Source organism: Callionymus lyra, chromosome 15, assembly GCF_982586985.1.
Source record: "Callionymus lyra chromosome 15, fCalLyr1.hap1.1, whole genome shotgun sequence".
In the NCBI taxonomy this organism is placed as follows: Eukaryota; Metazoa; Chordata; class Actinopteri; order Syngnathiformes; family Callionymidae; genus Callionymus; species Callionymus lyra.
The window spans coordinates 15,335,183-15,354,906 of NC_141832.1; the positions used below are offsets into that span (position 1 = coordinate 15,335,183).

At 35.4% G+C, this 19,724-nt stretch overlaps 2 protein-coding genes across 3 annotated transcripts; one reads left to right on the forward strand and one right to left on the reverse strand.

The window, feature by feature from the left end:
- The first annotated feature begins 921 nt into the window (after positions 1–921).
- On the forward strand, positions 922–8,764 carry rsad1 (radical S-adenosyl methionine domain containing 1). Of its 2 annotated transcripts, XM_087809070.1 has the most exons (9): positions 922–1,202; positions 1,285–1,418; positions 2,303–2,507; positions 3,407–3,772; positions 6,679–6,742; positions 6,809–6,950; positions 7,055–7,109; positions 7,194–7,297; positions 8,606–8,764. In XM_087809070.1, exons 1-9 carry the CDS (start codon positions 1,068–1,070, stop codon positions 8,736–8,738), a joined length of 1,338 nt encoding a protein of 445 aa, XP_087665196.1. In that variant the 5' UTR covers positions 922–1,067; the 3' UTR covers positions 8,739–8,764. The 2 variants fall into 2 exon arrangements, with proteins under 2 accessions (XP_087665196.1, XP_087665195.1); XM_087809069.1 differs by having other exon boundaries at positions 7,055–7,297.
- An 854-nt stretch (positions 8,765–9,618) lies between these two features.
- rasd2a (RASD family member 2a) lies at positions 9,619–11,149 on the reverse strand. The gene is made up of 2 exons (XM_087809308.1): positions 10,589–11,149; positions 9,619–10,511 (listed from the first exon to the last, which is right to left on the reverse strand). The coding sequence occupies exons 1-2, from the start codon at positions 11,115–11,117 to the stop codon at positions 9,970–9,972; spliced, it is 1,071 nt and encodes a 356-aa protein (XP_087665434.1). The 5' UTR covers positions 11,118–11,149; the 3' UTR covers positions 9,619–9,969.
- Positions 11,150–19,724: the final 8,575 nt, after the last annotated feature.

Genomic DNA, 19,724 nt, shown 5'->3' on the forward strand with positions numbered 1-19,724 from the left:
ACTTTCATCTCTGTGGAGGCATGTCAATCACTTTTCTCGTCGAGCAATTGTGTAACATAACGATCAATTCATAATGTCACACTAGGATTACACAATCTGAATCAAACGCATGAATAATTTCATCAAAAGTAGCTCATCCTGCATCTTATATCATGTTTTGTTTGATATAGAAACACTCACTGGTTTATGTTCTTTCTCTGTGCTTACATAATGTATGCCAATTTAATTTGTCCACTCTCGAAAGTAGAGCTTCAGACAAATCAATACCTCATTAAATAGCTTTGATCGTGTTTGAGTTTTGGCAGTGAATTGCATCCTAAAAATAGATGTGATGTCCTCACATGTCTGTAGAGCAATAAAAATGTTACATAAACCTTTACAGTTTATTTTACAACACGTAACAAACTGATAGGAAACTTGTCATGATAGATAGATAGATAATAGTTTGTGACATAATCATGATGGAATCAGAATCAAAACACTTTTATTTTTTAAAACAGGATTATTATTTTGTGATGATGACTGTACAGTATTTAATAATATTAATAATAATAAAATATACAGTATATGAATCAAATAACTCAAACAATATAAATGTGTTGAATTCATCTCCATTTAAAACGCAATGGGACGTCTGAAACTAATATGTAGAACAGTAAATGGTATTAGAAATTATATTAAACGTTTACCTCAGATGACCACAGCGACATCTTGCGTTACAAAAATGACTTGCACAAAAATGGCGTTTAAAAAATATACCTTTTTTTTTGTATTATTTGTTAACTTGTGCTTTTATTTATATTTAAATAAATTATATTGATATTTAAAAATATATATAAATCGCATCAAACCAGGCCAGGAAATACTACGGCACTTCCTGTTTTGGTGTGACGTCATATGTCGTCGCCCAAAGGACGTACAGTGTCATAGTGCGTTAGAAATGTGTCTTTTACCACTTACTTAATGTCGTTTCGGATGAGATACGTTGACGTGTCACTACTGAACTTTCCCCTTCGTTGACAGAGAACGTTAAATAAACGTGCTTTGGTGAAACTGAGGCCACGGAAATGATCAGACGCACATTTGGACCAGCAGGACGTTTCGTCGCGTCTTTTCCACGTAACTCGGTGACTTCTGCAGGACAAGATGACACTGAACCGACAGACTTTGTCGCACAGCAGCAGGCGTCTCTCTACGTGCACGTGAGCATCAGAAACACAAATCAAGTGATTAAATATTGTAGTAATGTTTAAAAATGTTTCAGCTCTTTTTGTGTCCCTTCAGTGGCCCTACTGTCTCAGAAGATGCTCCTACTGCAACTTCAACAAATACATCCCCAGAGAAAGCAACGATGACATCATGACCGAGTGTCTTCGGAGAGAGACAGAGACGTTACTGCGGCTCGGTCAGGTGTCCAGGTGAGATGTCTTCTTGATAAGGTTCCAGGGTTGAGTCAGTACTTGGGTGACTTAAGTCAGTCTGTCAAACTGAGCCTGAGAAACCTGGGTGTTGTATTTGATAAAGAAATGTCTCTTGTTCAACACTGCAGAAAACTGACCAGAAACTGTTTCCTTCAACTGAGAAAAATCTCTAAACTTAGGAAAATGTTGTCGGAACATGATCTGGAGCTTGTAATCCATGCGTTTGTTTCTTCTCGTCTGGACTATTGTAACAGTTTATTTTCATGTCTTAACAAGAAGGATCTGTCTCGCCTGCAGTTGATTCAGAACTCTGCAGTGAGAATTCTGACCCGCTCTGGTAGAAGAACTCACATTTCTCCGATCCTTAAAACTCTTCATTGGCTTCCAGTTTCTTTCAGGATCAACTTTAAAATCCTGGTTCTTACTTTCAGAACTATTCATGGTCAGGCTCCTCCTTACATCAGTGATCTGATCCAGCCTTACACCCCAGCTTGGGCTCTGAGGTCTGTGGATCAGAATCTACTGATGGTTCCTGAACACGGTTCAGGACCAGAGGAGAGAAATCCTTCCAGGCTGTTGATCCTAAGCTTTGGAACCATCTTCCTCTCCCTCTGTGTTTGATGGATCTACTGACTCCTTCAAGAAACATCTTAAGACGTTTTTATTTGTTCAGGCATTTCCTTGATTTTCTGGAACTCCTGTTGTGTTATCAGTTTTATCTTGACCTTTAAAGTATATACTTTATTGAATATTGTTTTGATTGTTTAAGCGCTTTGTGACCCTGGTCTGGAAAAGTGCTATACAAATAAAAATAACTTACTTACTCACTTCTTCTGCTGCCGTGAACGTCTCACCCACCCTTTTTTTCTGTCCCCCCGTAGGGTCACTTCTGTGTTCTTCGGAGGAGGGACCCCCAGCCTGGCCCCGGCCTCCACCGTCTCCGCCGTACTCGACGCCGTTTCCAAGCACGCGTCGCTGCCGCGGGACGCCGAGGTCACCGTGGAGGTCAATCCCACTCCTGCCGGAAGGTCGAAGTTGGCGGATTTCCGTGACGCTGGCGTGAACAGGTTCTCCATCGGAGTCCAGGTGGATATACATGAAAGTATATGATAATAATATTGAATTGTTGAATTGAATAATGTTTAAATATTGTTCTTTTTTCATTCCTTTTTAAGTATTTAATAATCTAATTGATTAACTGAATTTATTAATTCTTATAAGCAAAGAAAAGGTTATTTTTAAAGTACCTTTCTAAAGGGCTTTAACGATCAAAAACAATACACAGTTAAAATATATACTTTAATAGGTCAAGACACATTAGACAAACAAAGGAGTTCAGGAAACAACCTGCACAAATAAAAAATTCTGAAGATGTTTCTTGAAGGAGTCAGTAGATAATCAAACACCGGGGGGAGAAGAAGATCGTTCCAAAGTTTAGGAGCAACAGTCTGGAAGGATTTCTCTCCTCTGGTCCTGAACCGTGTTCAGGAACCATCAGTAGATTCTGATCCACAGACCTCAGAGCCCGAGCTGGGGTGTAAGGCTGGATCAGATCACTGATGTAAGGAGGAGCCTGAACATGAATAGATCTGAAAGTAAGAACCAGAATTTAAAAATTGATCCTGAAAGAAACTGGCAGTCAGTGAAGAGTTTTAAGGATCGGAGAAATGTGAGTTCTTTTACTAGAGCAGGTCAGAATTCTCGCTGCAGAGTTTTGTATCAACTGCAGGCGAGACAGATCCTTCTTGTTGAGTCACGAAAATAAACTTTTACAAATAAACAATAGTTACAATATTCTATTTTGTTTTTCGTAATCAAATTTTTTAATTATCATATAATAAATCAATTTAATTTGCACATAGGAGGTATTTATTTTTCCTCTTTGCACCCTTTCTATAGCTATAAAACTCAATAAATGTATATTTAAATATATCTTTTTTAAGTCTCTATAAACATGCAGAATAACAAACATTTTCCGCGACAAGTCTCTGCAGGATCAGGACTTGGCAGCTCTGGGTCGAGACCACAACTCACGCCAGGCTCTCGAAACCATCGAGCAGGCCAGAAAACTCTGCCCCGGAAAAGTGTCGGTGGACGTGATGTTCGGGCGACCCGGGCAGAGCGTGGAGTCCTGGGGGTCGGAGCTGTCGGAGCTGCTGAGGGTCTGCGACGACCACGTGTCGCTGTACCAGCTGACGCTGGAGCGAGGGACGGCGCTCTTCAAACGAGTGGAGAAGGGAGAGACCAGCGTCCCCGACGAAGACGCCACGGCCGAGATGTTCCACGTCGCCAGGGCGACGCTGCGGCAGCACGGCTTCCGCCAGTACGAGGTGTCCAACTTCGCAAGACGAGTGAGTCTTTCGGAACTTTATTAATCATGGAACAATTTGACGAGGAATGACATCAATCCTGATGAACAATAACAAAAACTTTCTTACTGGTTCTACTGTGATCTCAACGATTACTTTTACAGTCTTTTATTCAGTTTTGTCAATATATTCATCTGAAACATCATTTTATACAAGTAAATAACAATAATATAATTAAAGAAAATAATAAATAAAACTGCCACAAAACAAACTACAACTATACAAGACATTTAACAAGTAACACTTCAGGTAGGACTTTTTAGTTTTTAATAACAACAACCAAAAATGAAACTTAAATTTCTGCAAAAAAAATGCTTCTAATCATCTACAAATACATCAAAATAAATCAACAAAAATGTTACTTAAAACCAACCTGAACTCTATGTAAACCTATTGGTGTCATCGCAATATTGAATGGTTGAATTTTACTTTAAAACTTTGAATGATTTTCCTCTTTTAAAACATTTTTTTAGTTTTTTTTAAGAATTTAATTATTTTTGAACGATTTAATTTAATAATCTGCATATATTAAAATGTTAAATTTAACACTTTTATATTATGTAATCCAAAAAATTCAGAATTACAATTTGTAAATTCGATCTTTTTTAATATGTAGATTTTTAAATACAGTATAGTAAAATTGTGTATATGAATATATAACATGTTTGGGTAAAATACTCTCATAGTTTTTATATTGTATTTAAAATGCTGTAAAGTTTTTAAATAATTGAAATAAAATAAAGATTCATCAATGTTTTTAATTAAAAAATATATATAATAAAATTCATTATATACTGTATATTATTTACCGTTTAATATACAAGTTATTCAATTCAATTATTTAATAAAAAAAACATATATAATAAATTATTCAATAAACCAATAATTAAAAAAAATAATATATGAATTATTTAATTCAATCATTTTTTTTTAATGGCACTGATTGACCTCCATATAAACCATAATAACCATAACTACCACACGACAATAATAATAATATTATAATAATAATAACTGTTGGAATGATGAATGAAAATTTGAATTTAAAATCAACCAATTAAACCATTTACTCAAAAATACACAAGTCAAACTCATGGCCAGGGGGGCAAATCCGGCCCTCAAGGTCATTTTATGTGGCCCAGCGGACCATTGGCTCAAAATCAAAGTGTCCATGTTGGAACGTTGACTTATAAAGATGCCAGTGTTTAAGATGTTTTGATGAAGGAGAACAAACTGAGAGATAATTAAGATAAATGTAGCCTTAATTCATTAAAAAGACAATATAAAAATCATAATCCTCTTAAGTAAATATACATTTTGTTAGACCAGCAAACAAATAATGATTTAATAGCATTTTTTATATAACAAACTCCTACATTATGGTTGATATTTACCGCAGTTACGTTTCAAAATGATCTTATTGTCTTGGAATATTTATTATTTTCTCGTTTGTTTAACTCTCAAGCTGGAGCTTTGGTCTCAACAACGGCTCTTGTTGTTCGTCCGGAGAAGAAGTGGGACAATCGTCCTGTGAACAACTGTGACATGACTTCATTCTGGCAACACTTCTGCGAACACTGGCACACACTCGACGTGTGAACAAGTCAGTGTGGCTGATCCACAAGATTGACTTTGTTCGTGCAATATTTCCAACGCAGCAACTGTCGCCGATAGAAAAGAGACAAATACGGATGGTTTAGTTTGGAATGACAGCAGCTCTGTGTGAGAGGCGTTGAACCGGCAACCTGCCTTCTAGTAGCTGAGATAGTTGCCATTTGCAAGTACAGTTTGTACTTATTCATTCAATCATTTGAACAGATACTAAACATTTTCAAGTAGTTATTGTTATGAAATCACGACCAGGAAACAACGATGCTGCGTTCAAAGACACCTAGCAAAATCGGAAAGAATTCATGGTGGATCATGCAGTGCATGTCAAAAATCTTTTCACTTTTTTTTTAGATATATTTAAAGTAGCCACTATAAAAAAAATTCTACTTCGTCTGTTTTAATTTTATTTATCGCGTAAACTTGTCGCGACCCTCCTTGTCATTGCGCTGCGCCTCCGCAGGGGGCGCACTACTTTTAAAATATATTTTATTTTTTATTTAATTTAATATATATTTAATGAAAATGTATAAAAGTATAATAGTGCCATTGGAATATTGAAAAGTTGAATTTACATATTATATGTTGGAATTTGTATACATTTTTGAAATACTTGAATTAAATAATTTGTATATTGAAAGGTATAATTATTTTTTTTAATGTTGTTGAATTAGAATTATTTTACTTTTACACATAGAGTTTGCCACTCTAATTCCAATAAATCTTGATTCTCTAAATAAAATGTTTTTTCATTTGTAAACTTTTTAATTCAATATAAAAATATTGGTGTAATATTGCCACATAACAAAAAAAAAAGGACTTTGCTATTTAATCGAACTTTCATCCAATCATACGACACGCAGGTGATCATGTGACGACAAAAAAGTACTGATTAAACAATTGTTCTTATTCCAAAGCGGTAAAAAAATAAGGAATTTTAAACAATTATTTTCAAGTTGTTGAAATATGAATATCAAACCTTTTTGTGTTAAGTAGTATTATTTTGAATTCTATTAAAAAAAAACAATAATAATTCAGTCTTTTGATATACAAATGATTAAATTAAATTATTTAATCAAATAAAATCCAAATTAAAATAGTCTTAATTCTATGATTAAAAAACATTTACATTTAAAATTGTATAAAAAAAATCACCATTTGAATTTATAAGATAAAATACTGAAGGCACTGATTTACTTCCAGAAAAATGAATAAATTCACTTTAATGTCTTATTTTCTTTATGCAATAAATACATTTTTGTGTTGTTCCTTTGATTCAGAACGCCGTGTGTCACCACAACATGAACTACTGGAAAGGCGGACAATACATCGGAGTCGGACCAGGTCACCGTCAAAGACGTGAGTGCAGGATAATGATCGAAGCTAAGACCTCTTTTATTCTCGCTCCAGGAGCTCACGGGAGATTCGTGGTAAAAAAAGGCTCGGCACGTGAGGCCAGGACCCAAACATTGAGCCCAGACGTGTGGATCCAGGAGGTCCAGCAGCGAGGACATGCGACGCGGAGGAGGATGGAGCTCAGTCATCTCGAGATGTGAGATGTTAAAAACAATCGGAATAATACATTTGCACGTCCTTGGCGACACAAACGTTGTGTTCTTGATGGTTGATTCATTCATGTCCTCACGTGTCCGTCAGCCTGCAGGAGGTGTTGCTGATGGGCCTGAGGATGACGGACGGCATCACACACGAGGCGGGTCGTCAGAAAAAAAAAAAGTCCATCGACGTCGTCGATGATAATATTAAAAGTTTCACGATGAAATGTTTCTTTGAGCAGCACTGGAACCGATTCAGCCCAGAGTCGACTCTTCAGGAAGTCTTCGGTGCGTCCGGTGATGTCACAGATTTAATCCTGAGTGGCCAGCTGGTCCTAGATCAGAGGTAGAGTGTTTTAAAGATCCCCTTTTTTTCAGTTTTAAATCTTTTTCAAAAACTCTAATAGAAGTGTGTATTGGGAAGAATCTGGTGATATGATACGTATCGCGATACAGGGGCAATGTGGTAGTGAAGTAACAAATATATATTTGTAGTATTGTCCAGTACTTGACTCTAATATTGCAGAATTTACAGACCACATGACTCTTGACGAAGTCGTAACGCTTTGCATTTGTTTTGAAACAAAATATGTCCAAACATCAGCTTTAAAAGCTGCTGGAGTCGACTGTATCCTCTCGACCTCAGTCAATCACCGGGATTCTACTGTTTCTACAGCATAATGACTGCAGCCATCTAGTGGCCGGCAGTTTAATTGCAATGCAAAAAATGAGCAAACGCTGTCAATATTTGCTCTTTTTTTGGAAGTGCATTTAAAAACAATCGAATTTTTCATATAAACTTTAAAATAAAACTATGGTACAAATAAATTTGAAAGTGAAAAAAAAAGAAACTTAAATACTCTGCTGTTGAATGTTTTTGCAGTATTGTGCTCAAAATTTCTGCAATAAAAATTATTTTAATCATCTACGAATACTCCAACATAAACCAACAAAATGTTAATTAAAACCCCTTAAACAAACAACCTGAACCTTATTTTAACATAAAATATTTATATATTTTTAATGTTGAATGATTGAATTCAATAGTTTTAATATTTGCTAAACTAATACATTTTGGATACATGTATAGTTTGATATTCTAGACCCCAAAAATTTAAAAATAAATGTGTCAAATTTTTTAAACGTAACCAAACAACCTGAACTTTATTTTAACATAAAACATTTTATTTTTTAATGTTGAATAATTAAAATGTGATATTCTAAATCCAATAAGTTAAAAATCAATGTAAGAAATTATATATGTTTTAGTTTTTTAAATTCAATATTAAAATATTTATATAATATTCCCATCATTTTATATTGAATTTAAATGGCTATCAATAAAAAAAAAAATTGAATTTAGATTTATTAAAAAGAACTTTGATAAGAATATCATACTCTATGTATTAAAAAATGTGGATTTTTTTTCTTTTTCAAATGAATTAATTCTATACGTAATGACAGTCGCCATCTAGCTGCCGGATGTTTAATTGCAACACAAAAATGAACAAACGCTGTGAATATTTGGATGATTTTTTGGAAATACATTTTTTTTATACAAACTTCACAATAAAACTATGATACAAGTATATTATTTGTAAGTACAAAAACGTAAAAATGTTAACACAGTTGATATTTTCTACTGTCTGACCAGAGGTCTGCGGTGCTCGTGGGACGGACTCGCGGTCCTGGACAGCCTCCTGCCCACGCTGATGCTGGCTCTGGACCGAAAACTGCACACGGACCTCGGAGAAGATGAACAAACAGAAAGGAACTCAAGAAGCTGAGGAATAAAAACAAAACAACAACTCAAGTGGCTCCTGATTATTGTTGAGTGACTCTTGAAAGGAGGCGTCAATCGACCACCTCATTTATATTCATAAGTTTGTGTCATTGAAAAGAATACTAACTAAAACTCGTCATTGTCCCTGCGATACTTGTGTTACCGTGGCAACGCTCGGCCAGTAGACGAATGACGCCGACGGATTGAATAATAAAGCATCGTGACGCCTCGTCCTTGCTTGATGACGCGCGGATAACAATAATAGTTTAAGGTTGTTTGAGTCATCGCAGCATTTGCATCTTCAAGTGAACTTGACAGTGTTTATCAATGAAAGCTCTTTTTTCAAATGTGTTTTTTATACATAAAGTGGACTCGTGGATTGTTTATTCATCCTGGTCTTTGTTCTACATTGTTGCTGCTATGTTTTCATAATGTTTGATATATAAGAAGGGAAAATACACTTGACATTTTCCCTTTTTAAATAGCAAAACTGGTTATATGAACACGCCAATATCTGCATATGAACCAAAATGTTGAGTGTTTTTATTATTCATTTTTTTGGTGACTTTTCTCATCATATTTTTCCCAATAATAAAAGTGTAAAAAAGAGTGTCTAAACTTGGGTTGGCAATTAAATGTCCTTAAGGGACATATTATATACTGTAATTGTTGTGAGGGGCCAAAAAAATGAGCCAAAACATTTTTATTTAATTGTTTTTTATTGTATTTCATTTTTTTTTTCTAAAAATCTTTAGTTTTTAAGAGGCAAAAAATACTGACACAAATCGAAGGATATACTCCCTAAAACAAAAAACCTTTAGCCACATAGTCTACTTATAAATTAAAGAAATAAATACTAAATCAAATTGAAAGTGTCAAATATAGAGGGCTGCAGTTTGCCCGGCAGTCATTGAACGCACCATCTGATCTGTGTTGTGGTGGATAATATTTCAGAAACAATTTTATTGTTATATTATTTAACAAATAAACTAATTTGTTGTGAGGAGAAATATAGATCTAGGTGTCATTAAATCCCATTTACAAATGAGCACACAGTTGAAACAGTAATAAATATTTTTATTCATATTGAAATATCGCGATACATCGAACGGTACGGTACAGCATTTTAAAAAAAACGGCACCGGTCCAGCCGGTACCGACAGAGTATAACTCCTGACAGTATAGAACATTGCAGCATACTACTACAATTGGTGTATCGAGAAGGTTTTCGCGATTCATTGAATCTGACACCCCTCGGGTTTGCTGTGTTTGGCGCTTGATCCAAGCACCATCTTCAGGTCGCTGGTGAAACTGGGTCTCCGGGCGAGCGGGTCCAGGGCGGCGCAGGGCGCGACCCCGAACCCGCGCGTCCTGCTCCACCGCCTCCGACCGCGCGCGTCCACGCACAGCGCCTGGTAGGTCAGGATGGAGATCTCCTGGTGCAGGGAGGGACTGGTCTCGACAGGCAACCCGCCCACCGACGCCAGCTTCAAGAACACGCCATCCAGTCCGGTACCATCTTTGGCGGAGGTCTCGAAGTAGGAGGAGGAGGAGGAGGATGAAGAGGAGGATTCATCGCCCAGGAGATCCATCACTTCAGACCTGCTGACCTCCCGCTTCTGGTCCGCCTTGTTCCCGCAGATCACGACCGGTACCCGGACCGGATTTGTGGTCTTGAGCAGCTTCGCCTTCGCGTCTTGGATCTCTTGGAGAAGTTGACGCGCCTCCAGGAGCGACTCCCTGTCGTCCAGACTGAAGACCAGAAGAAAGATGTCACCTGGAAAAAAATAAAAAGATATAGTTAGTCATCATGATATATCTCCAAAAAAAAATTGAAAATGTCGCGATTCTTACCTGTGAGGATGGTGAGTCTGCGCTTGGCCGGGAAGTTCCTCTCGCCGGCCGCGTCCAGCAGGTCCACCTGGTACGCTTCCCCGCCGACGTGGAACAACTTCCTGTGGAAATCCTCGCTGGTGGGCTCGTAGTCCTCCTCGAATCCACCCCCCAAGAACCTCCGGATGATGCTGCTCTTGCCCACCTTCGGCGCGCCCAGGACCACCACCCGCTGCCGGTTCTTGGGCTTGATGATCACCCCCATCTCCAGCAGGTCCACGGACCGCTTCGGGACCCGGTCCGTCGACACCTGTCGGTGTCCCGAGCTCGATCTGCGTTCTTCTTCTGCTCCTCCATCCTTCTTCCCTCTCCGTCTGGACTCCTCTCTGAGCTTCTTGATCATGCCCATGCCAGTCTTGGTGGACTCGTAGACCTGCTGAAGTTTGCCCGGGATGGACGAGAAGGTGGATCGATGGTGAGGTCTGGTCAAGATGTCGAACATGCCCAGGATGCCATCGAGGGGAAGCTGTGACTTCTCAGTTGTGTTCATCCCCCTCCTGGCTTCAGGACATCTGTCCAGGATCAAAGTCTCACCAAAGTGCGCGGAGAGACGGTTCGGACAGAAGCTCTTATAGTCTCCAGAACCTGCGTCATCCCGTCTCCTCCTCAGAATATTCCTTTTATAGAATCACAGCAGCCCCCCCCCCCTTCTCTGCCGAACACTGGGCCGCTCAAGATGTGCATGAGTTTCTGCTGAGTTAAAAATAAACACTGTTGTTCCTGCCAGAACCTTGAAAATTTCCAAATTACACTCATTTTATCTCAGAAAAACACAAGAATTGACGAGAAAATGAAATGGTGCAAAACATAAACACGTCAGTAACTGCATATTTAAAAAATACATTAAATACAAACCATTTTTGGGTTCTTTTGGGAAAGGTTTTTATTGTGATTTCTTTTCATTTTCCGACAATAAAATTCAAGGGATGACAAATTGCAAGTATAAGTAAGTAAGTAAGTAATTTGTATTTGTATAGCGCTTTTCCAGGCCAGGGTCACAAAGCGCTTAAACAATCAAAACAATATTCAATAAAGTATATACTTTAAAGGTCAAGATAACACTGATAAAGAACATATATAAAAATATCATATTATTTGGTTAAAGTTCGCTTGACAAGGAAAATGTAATAGTTCAAATAAACGTTGAATAGAAAGTGGTAAAAGAAAAAAAAGAAAAGAGACCTTTTATTAGGAAAAAAGTCATACAATATTAGCTGAAGTCCACAATTGTTTTTCAAGTTTTTAAAAAACAATCTGGGCAGTTACTTCTTTTTCCACCCAGATTTACCAGATTGTGGTCAGAGCAAAGATAAAAGACACTACAAGATATTTACCTCCTCCAAGGAGCTCATGAAACCTTTTTTTTCCTGTTGGCATCACTTCAAAACCCACAATGCATTTCATAAGAATTTAAAAATAATTTTGATAAATACACGAGGAACAAATGATACAATTTTGTTGACGTCATAAATCACCATCTGGATCCACAAATATTTTGAAGGTTTAAAACCCACTGCAGTGTGCAAGGTGCACATTTTCAATCAATTGTATTTGAAATGCTAAAAAGGTTTACAAATGAACAGCTTGGCAGAGGTCCGCGCTCTCCGAGTGCTTTTCTAGTTGTTGTTTTTTGTGTAAAAAATATGATTGTTGTCTTCAGAGGTAGATTTGTTTCTTTATTATTTAATTAAAGTAAGTCAACAGACAGTTGCGCCAAAAAATATTTTCAATGACAAAGAACAACTATTTTAACTTTAAATGAAAGATTTTTTTTTTTTTTTTATTCATTTAGAAAAAATGTGATTTAAAACTTTCCTCACTATTATCATATAAATTAATAATATTTTAATAGAAAACAAAAAATACTTCAATAATAAAAAAGAACAAATTGATTATAAGAACTTTTTGTTTTTGTAATACAGCCTCAAAAAATACCTCCAAAAAAAGTGCATTCAAACATTTAAAAAGACATACATATATATTTATATATATATATATATATTACTAATATAATTAATTTTTAATAATCTACTTAATAATAATAATAATAATAATAATAATAATAATGTATTAAATCAAAGTGAAATCCTCAGCAATAATCTGTAGCTGTAAAAAAAAAAACACCTGCTAATCTTCTGCTAGCTTCAGCCTTTGCTGACTCACTCCTTTTCTATCGACCACTGCATCTTAAGTGAAGAGCTTTCTTTTATAGCCACACTTGAATCATGCAGGATCCTTTCCAGGACTTCCCTCTGGATTGATGTTGAGGAGCAACGATGAGTCAGGAACATCCCTCAACACCTGATTATTCAACACGACTGAAAGCGACAGAGTCTCTCAGAGATAAACGCTGGAACTAATGGACGGATAATTGCTCGCGTCCCTGTTGTCATGGGAGACGGATGTGTAAATAAATTGAGCTCTATTAAGCTTTTTCACACTCGTGGTGGCCATGAACGTTCGGAACAAAAACACGAGCCTCGGCTCCAGGTTCTCCTGCCGTCGTGCTGGCAACGATCACGACTTTGTTAAAGAATTGAAGAAAACGGTGACTCTTTGCTCTGTGACTCATGAAGATGAAGATGAAGATGAAGATGAAGATGAGTTCACAGCATGTGACTCAAGATGTGTTCACTATATTTCACTCTCTAAATAACTTTTTATCCCATGAGGTCATATTTTGTGGCTATTTGTGTTGTTTTAAATGTATATTTTATTGACTAAAAGATTAACAGCGCTGAAGGAAGTTAATATTATAGCGGATGAAGGGTCTAATTTTTGTAGAATGTCACATTGTTAAGCAATAAAGATAATCAATATATAATCTTATCATTTAAAAAGCTGTAATGATAAAAATCGAACAGACTAATAGGACATTAAATTAGGCAAAAATTAGACACCGGACAAAATCCATAAAACACAAACAACAAAATATAGTTACAAATTGGATCAGCTTTTGTTTTCATTGAAAATTCATACATATTAATTTGTTGTTGTTGTTTTTAGCTCAAAAATGATACTTATCTCTGTGAAAAGTCCAATGTATCCACTGTCGTGATTTATTTTTATTTATTCATATTTATAATGTCTTTTCTTTTAAAATATATTAAAAATATAGTGATATCAGATTAGATTCGATAGACTTTATTAATCCCTCCGGAGATCTCCTTTCAGGAAATTGGATTTCCAGTACACAGTACAAGAGCTTGTCTAATTGGAAAAACAATTTCCCGACCTCCTGAGGGATCAATAAAGTTCTACCTAACCTAACCAGAGATAGTTTCATGAAAACAAGAGTTTTTTTAGAGAACAAGTGCAAATAAAAGAACAAAGTGCAAATAAAATAACAAAGATCTAACAAAAGAACAAAGTGCAAGGATGACAAAATGTGAATAATTTAAGAACATGGATAAAAGGAAATAACACCAATAAAAAGATACAAAGATTTACATAGAAAAGAATACAGTTTGATTATGGTAAATACAAATATATCACAACTTCTTTTGGTTTGTGTTTATACATTGAAATCGTTTTTTGTGTTTTTTAAATACCATCCTAGGTACCTGTTTAAATATACATATAATGTCAGACTCAGATACTTTTATTGCCCATTAATTAAACTACCAACCCCTGTTTCACGCTAACTCCAACCCATGTCACTATCACAATATTTACTTGTATTTAAGGTATTCTGATTAACTTTAAGTTAGTATTTGAACGTATTTAATGCTCTTACGGGCCTCGTAGAAAAACCTATATTTGGCTCATGTTTGACATGATACTTACAGTAGACGATAATGCCTTTAAACAATGGTAGTGGTTGAAAAAGAGAGCAAACATGACTACAAAAGGTTCTCAAGATGTTCTTTTTGAACGCGATCCAAGAGGACACATCAGATGTGTGTGGTTTGTCTCTCACCCACGTAGTCGTAGATTTCTGTGAAAGTGAAAAGACCAGATGATGTAAGTTTCTGTTTCTATCACAAGACATTTGGTGCCGAGACAAAATAATATTTTATTGTTTTTCTGGCTTTACTGACACTGAGGACTTCATGTCAATGTTTCTTTTGTAAGCAACCATTTCCTGCTTCATTGTCAGCAACAGGCCTAATCAACCGCACACAGAGCTAATAGATGTCAGGTTTCCTCTCACTGTTACTCGTCCACGCACCTCAGTGTGGGAGCCATGCTAAATATAGTCCAAACAACAGCATGAAAGAACACTTTGGAGTCAAATCAGGAGTGCTCTGTGGAAATAATTGCTCTAATGATGGAACCCTTGCTGTCGGTGGATGACGCGCATCAGACAACTGTAGCTTAAGACACGATTTTATCATTTATTTTTATTTTTTATTTTAATATATATGATGAAATTAAGCAAACAAATAGTGCATTAGCGGTAATAATAAGGCAGATAGACATACATTTATTTAAATAAAATACTGAAATTAATTTAAAAAAAAACAATATCATCCTTCTCCCTGAACAGTTATTAGTTTAACACACAAGCTTTGTTAATTAAAAATAATAATGTATTAATGCAGAATCTCGAAACATCAAACAACAACAATAATCATTATTGAAAATAAAAATGCAAACACACTTTTACAATCTCCTCCATCTTCTTTATAAATATATGTCTTAAAATGTATGTATATTTAATCAAATTTTGTGTGTTATTGCATATATAGTGTACATTTTTAACAAGTTGGTAGCAATAAAAATCCAATTTTTTAGTCGTTTTAAGTTTACCAAATGGTATTCAGGATTCCGATATTAGAAATGGAGGTAAAATTGTATATTTATTAAAAGTATTCACTTTATACCTGCTCCACAAACTGTTACGTTTTTTTAGTTTCATACAGCGCCAATACTGGCCGCTAGAGGGGAGCAAATGCGCAACTAAATAGTGCATTCCATGCGTTTTCAAGGGGGAAAAAAACAGAGTAACTGTTAATTCACTATCATTGTCAATATTTTAACGGAATAAAATAAAAACTGGGCCGCTTTGACTGAAACAGGATCCTAGTACAAGCGTAAACAACCGCCAATTGGATCATTTTCATAAGTGTGAAACTAACCACAACAGATACTAATTCCCTACTGCAGATTATAGAAATTTGAATATTGTAAAAAAAGGTCCAAATTCCATCAAGGAGACTACCAAAATAACTAAAATTAGAACATTTTTAGAGAAATATTAATTGAAACAAAGAAAATACATTTGTTGCATCTATGTATCTGAATCCAGGAAGCTTTTGAGGGATTTGCCGCTTAATATGAAGAGAAAACTGAAAAAAGTTGTATTTCTTTACACCTACTGTGTGTTTTGTGTGATCTAGTCCCAGAACTCTTCTTTAAATCAATAAAAATAAATGAAAATACTATCAGTCTAAAAAAGAAAAAAAAGAAAAGGAATGTTGTTCTGTTGTTTACAGTTGACTGGGGCAGATCCTGACTGGTTTTGTCAGAGACGCACCGCTTTCAGCGCTGGACTTTCTGTAGACCGGCGTCAGCTCGTTTTCAGTCTCACCTAGTAATCCCTGACTCCTCCTACTTCTTCCTGTTTTCTGGACCTTCTGTGTTCCTTGGTCCTGGTTATTCCTGGCTGGTATTTTGTCAGAAATTTTTATTTTTATTTAACTCTGTGGCGCCATTTTTTGGACGTTTTGCGACCATGTTTATTATTGTGAATTCAACTACATTTAACCTCAATACATGATTATTATTGTCCTTCGCTCCTTGATCTCCTTGTTAAGTAAATCCTGACATTGTCGCTTTAGTTTCTAACTTACGACTTTCCTTACTTTCAATGAAATCGTTTTTTTTTAAATACATTCCTAAGTCCCTGTTTAAATCTACATATAATGTCAGACTCAGATACTTTTATTGCCCATTAATTGAACTACCAACCCCTATTTCACGCTAACTCTAACACATGTCACTATCACAATATTAACTTTTATTTAAGGTATTCAATATATATAAATAAAAATACTATCAGTCTAAAAAAGAAAAAAAAAAGAAAAGGAATGTTGTTCTGTTGTTCACAGTTGACTGGGGCAGATCCTGACTGGGTTTTGTCAGAGACGCACCACTTTCAGCGCTGGACTTTCTGTAGACCGGCGTCAGCTCGTTTTCAGTCTCACCTAGTAATCCATGACTCCTCCTACTTCTTCCTGGTAATTTTTTTTTTTTTTTAAACTCTGTGGCGCCATCTTTTGGACGTTTTGCTGCCATGTTTATTGTTATGAATTGTATTTAATTCAACCTCAATGCATGATTATTATTGTCCTTCGCTCCTTGGTCTCCTTGTTTAGTAAATCCCTGACATTGTCGCTTTCGTTTCTAACTTGCGACTTTTCCTTACCTTCACCGAACGCCTTTTCATGAAGCGTTCCCGCTGATACTCCTAATGACGAATGATTAAAGCACTGTTTATTGGAGCTAACGTTTCTAAAGTGCTTTTATTTCACCTTCCCCCTCCTGTTTCCCAGACCTGGCCTGCATGCCCCCCCCCTCCCTAATCTGACCTCACCAGGCCTTTGTTGGGAAACAAAGCAGCTCAGGCATCTGTTTTCAGGGGAAATAAAGACACCGGGTGCCGAGTCAGACTGGAGGAGTGGCGGCTGAGAGATGTATGAGGGTTCGAAAAAAATAGCTTGATTTGAAGAGAAAACCTTTAAAAGCACGTGCCTCGTTGACGTGACTCAACTCTGAATCTTCACCCTGTCGTGTTTCCTACAGTTGAGACTGTTTTTTTTTTTATTTTAAGGTGGAGCTGGTATTTCCTGAACATCCTGCTCAGCCAGTCGCTCAGCAGACTCTCTGTTCCCTCCTGCTGTTCTGGCCTTCGCTCGCATAATCGTTTAGAAGTCTTGATCGGTACTTTTGGAGCATCGATAAGTGCACTTCGACTCTCCAAAACGAATACACATAAAAACAAAATTTGGGGTGGTTGGATGTGTAATGCATCAGGACTTCAGACAACGTGCCATTAGTGCTGATAAATAAGTAAGTAGCTGCGATGAATCTGCTGGAAAGGAAATGCAGATAAATCCCAGAGGAAGTGCATTTACTCCTCAAGCAGGCATCGCCAGCATGACATCCACGTTACATCACTGCTGCAGAATGAACCAGAGCCCTGCCCAAAGACTGTACTCACTACGAGTGGAAGGGCAAATATAAAAACACGTTCTTCTCCTCCATGGTCTTAATCCGGATATGCAGAGTATGTTAACATGATTGAAAAACAAACAAAGCAACAAACGGACATGGTGTCATAATATATAAAGATGTAGGTCAAGAAACTGTTCTACGAGACAAGGTTTGAGGAATAAAGTTAAGTATTTTAAGTAAAAAATAAAGTACTTATAAAAGAAGGAAAACACTGGATAAAAGAAATAAATACATGACTTTTTTTAATATATGAATTAAATGAAAAGGAAAAATAACAACTATTGAAGGTAAACAACTCATATAAATGCTTTGAAAATTAACAAATATTTTCAGAGTAGCACAAAACAAATTTAATAAATATAATTTGTAAAAAAATCAATCTATTAACTAAACTCAATTTCAAAAGAACCCCTGCAAGATTGTATGTATTATTATTATTTTATTATTTATTTATTTATTAAATAATAAAATACAAAATATTAAATGATCCTAGCCTCAAATTTAAACGGATAAAGATACATATCACTATGTAAACTCTTTCAAGAAACATTTTAAGACGTTTTTATTTGTTAAGGCTTTTCCTTGATTTTCTGGAACTCCTGTTTTGTTATCAGTTTTATCTTGATCTTTAAAGTATGTACTTTATTGAATATTGTTTTGATTGTTTAAGCGCTTTGTGACCCTGGTCTGGAAAAGCGCTAGATAAATACAAATTACTTACTTACTTACTTAAATGGTTGTAGTAGAAAAAAATGATCCAGTCTGCCACCTCTGTCATTCTTCCATCTGTATTATATTTCTTGTCACAAAAAAAAAAGTAAAAGTTGTGTTCTCTGCATGTGATAATATCAATCAGGTTTTGGGTCACATGTCATGACTTTGTGTACTTTAAAGTAAATACTTTATTGAATATTGTTTTGATTGTTTAAGCGCTTTGTGACTCTGGTCTGGAAAAGCGCTATATAAATACAAATTACTTACTTACTTACTTACTTACTGGATTTGGACTCAGTAACTTGTGTTAAACACAAAGAGAACAAAGTGTTATATTCGTCCCACATTTTAATGTTTTATGAGCATAACTTTCTCTCATCTGTAAAAAACACATGATAATGACGTCATTTTTAATGTTTAATCATGACATCATATTTGACTTAGAAAAACAAACTTGAGTTATTATGGTTTCATTTTTTGTTTTCATTTTTATTTAGGTTATAATCATATTTAATTTTTAACGTTTTCCATTTGAAGATTATTGTTTGATTGTTGACATTATTCCAAATATCATGGAGTTCATTTAATGATTGTTTTTCTTAATATTTTTTAATACATTTTGATATAGTCTTTATTATTATTGTATTCGTAATTATTGCTTTTTTTATTTTTAATATGTGAATTGCATGTCTTAAATAAATGTATGTGTATTTAATGAATAAAGCTGGTGTATCAATTAATCAATCAATTAAGGTAAGGTAAGGTTAGGTAGAACTTTATTGATTGAAATTGTTTTTTTTCCAATACACAGCAAATACAGCAGTTTTTCATAAGAAATAAATCAAAATAAAATAAGAATAAGAACAAAGAGAAATAAAGAGAAAGAACAAGATGAAACAATCTAAGTCTAAATATAAAGATAAAGAACATAATTAAATTAAAGATGTAATGACACAAATATGAACACAAAAACGAATTATACATACATATTGGCTGTATATTTATAGGACACATGTTTTCTTATTAGTTGCTTTTTCTTGTAGATATAAAAAAACATGCTTAAATATAAGACCGCGAACTGGATTAAAAATAGAGTCATTATTCTTTCTAATAAAAAAATAAAATAAAAGTATGATAAAGACAATGACGCAACAGAAATTAAAATGAAATTATTGATATAAAAAATGTTTCTTGAAGTTTAAAA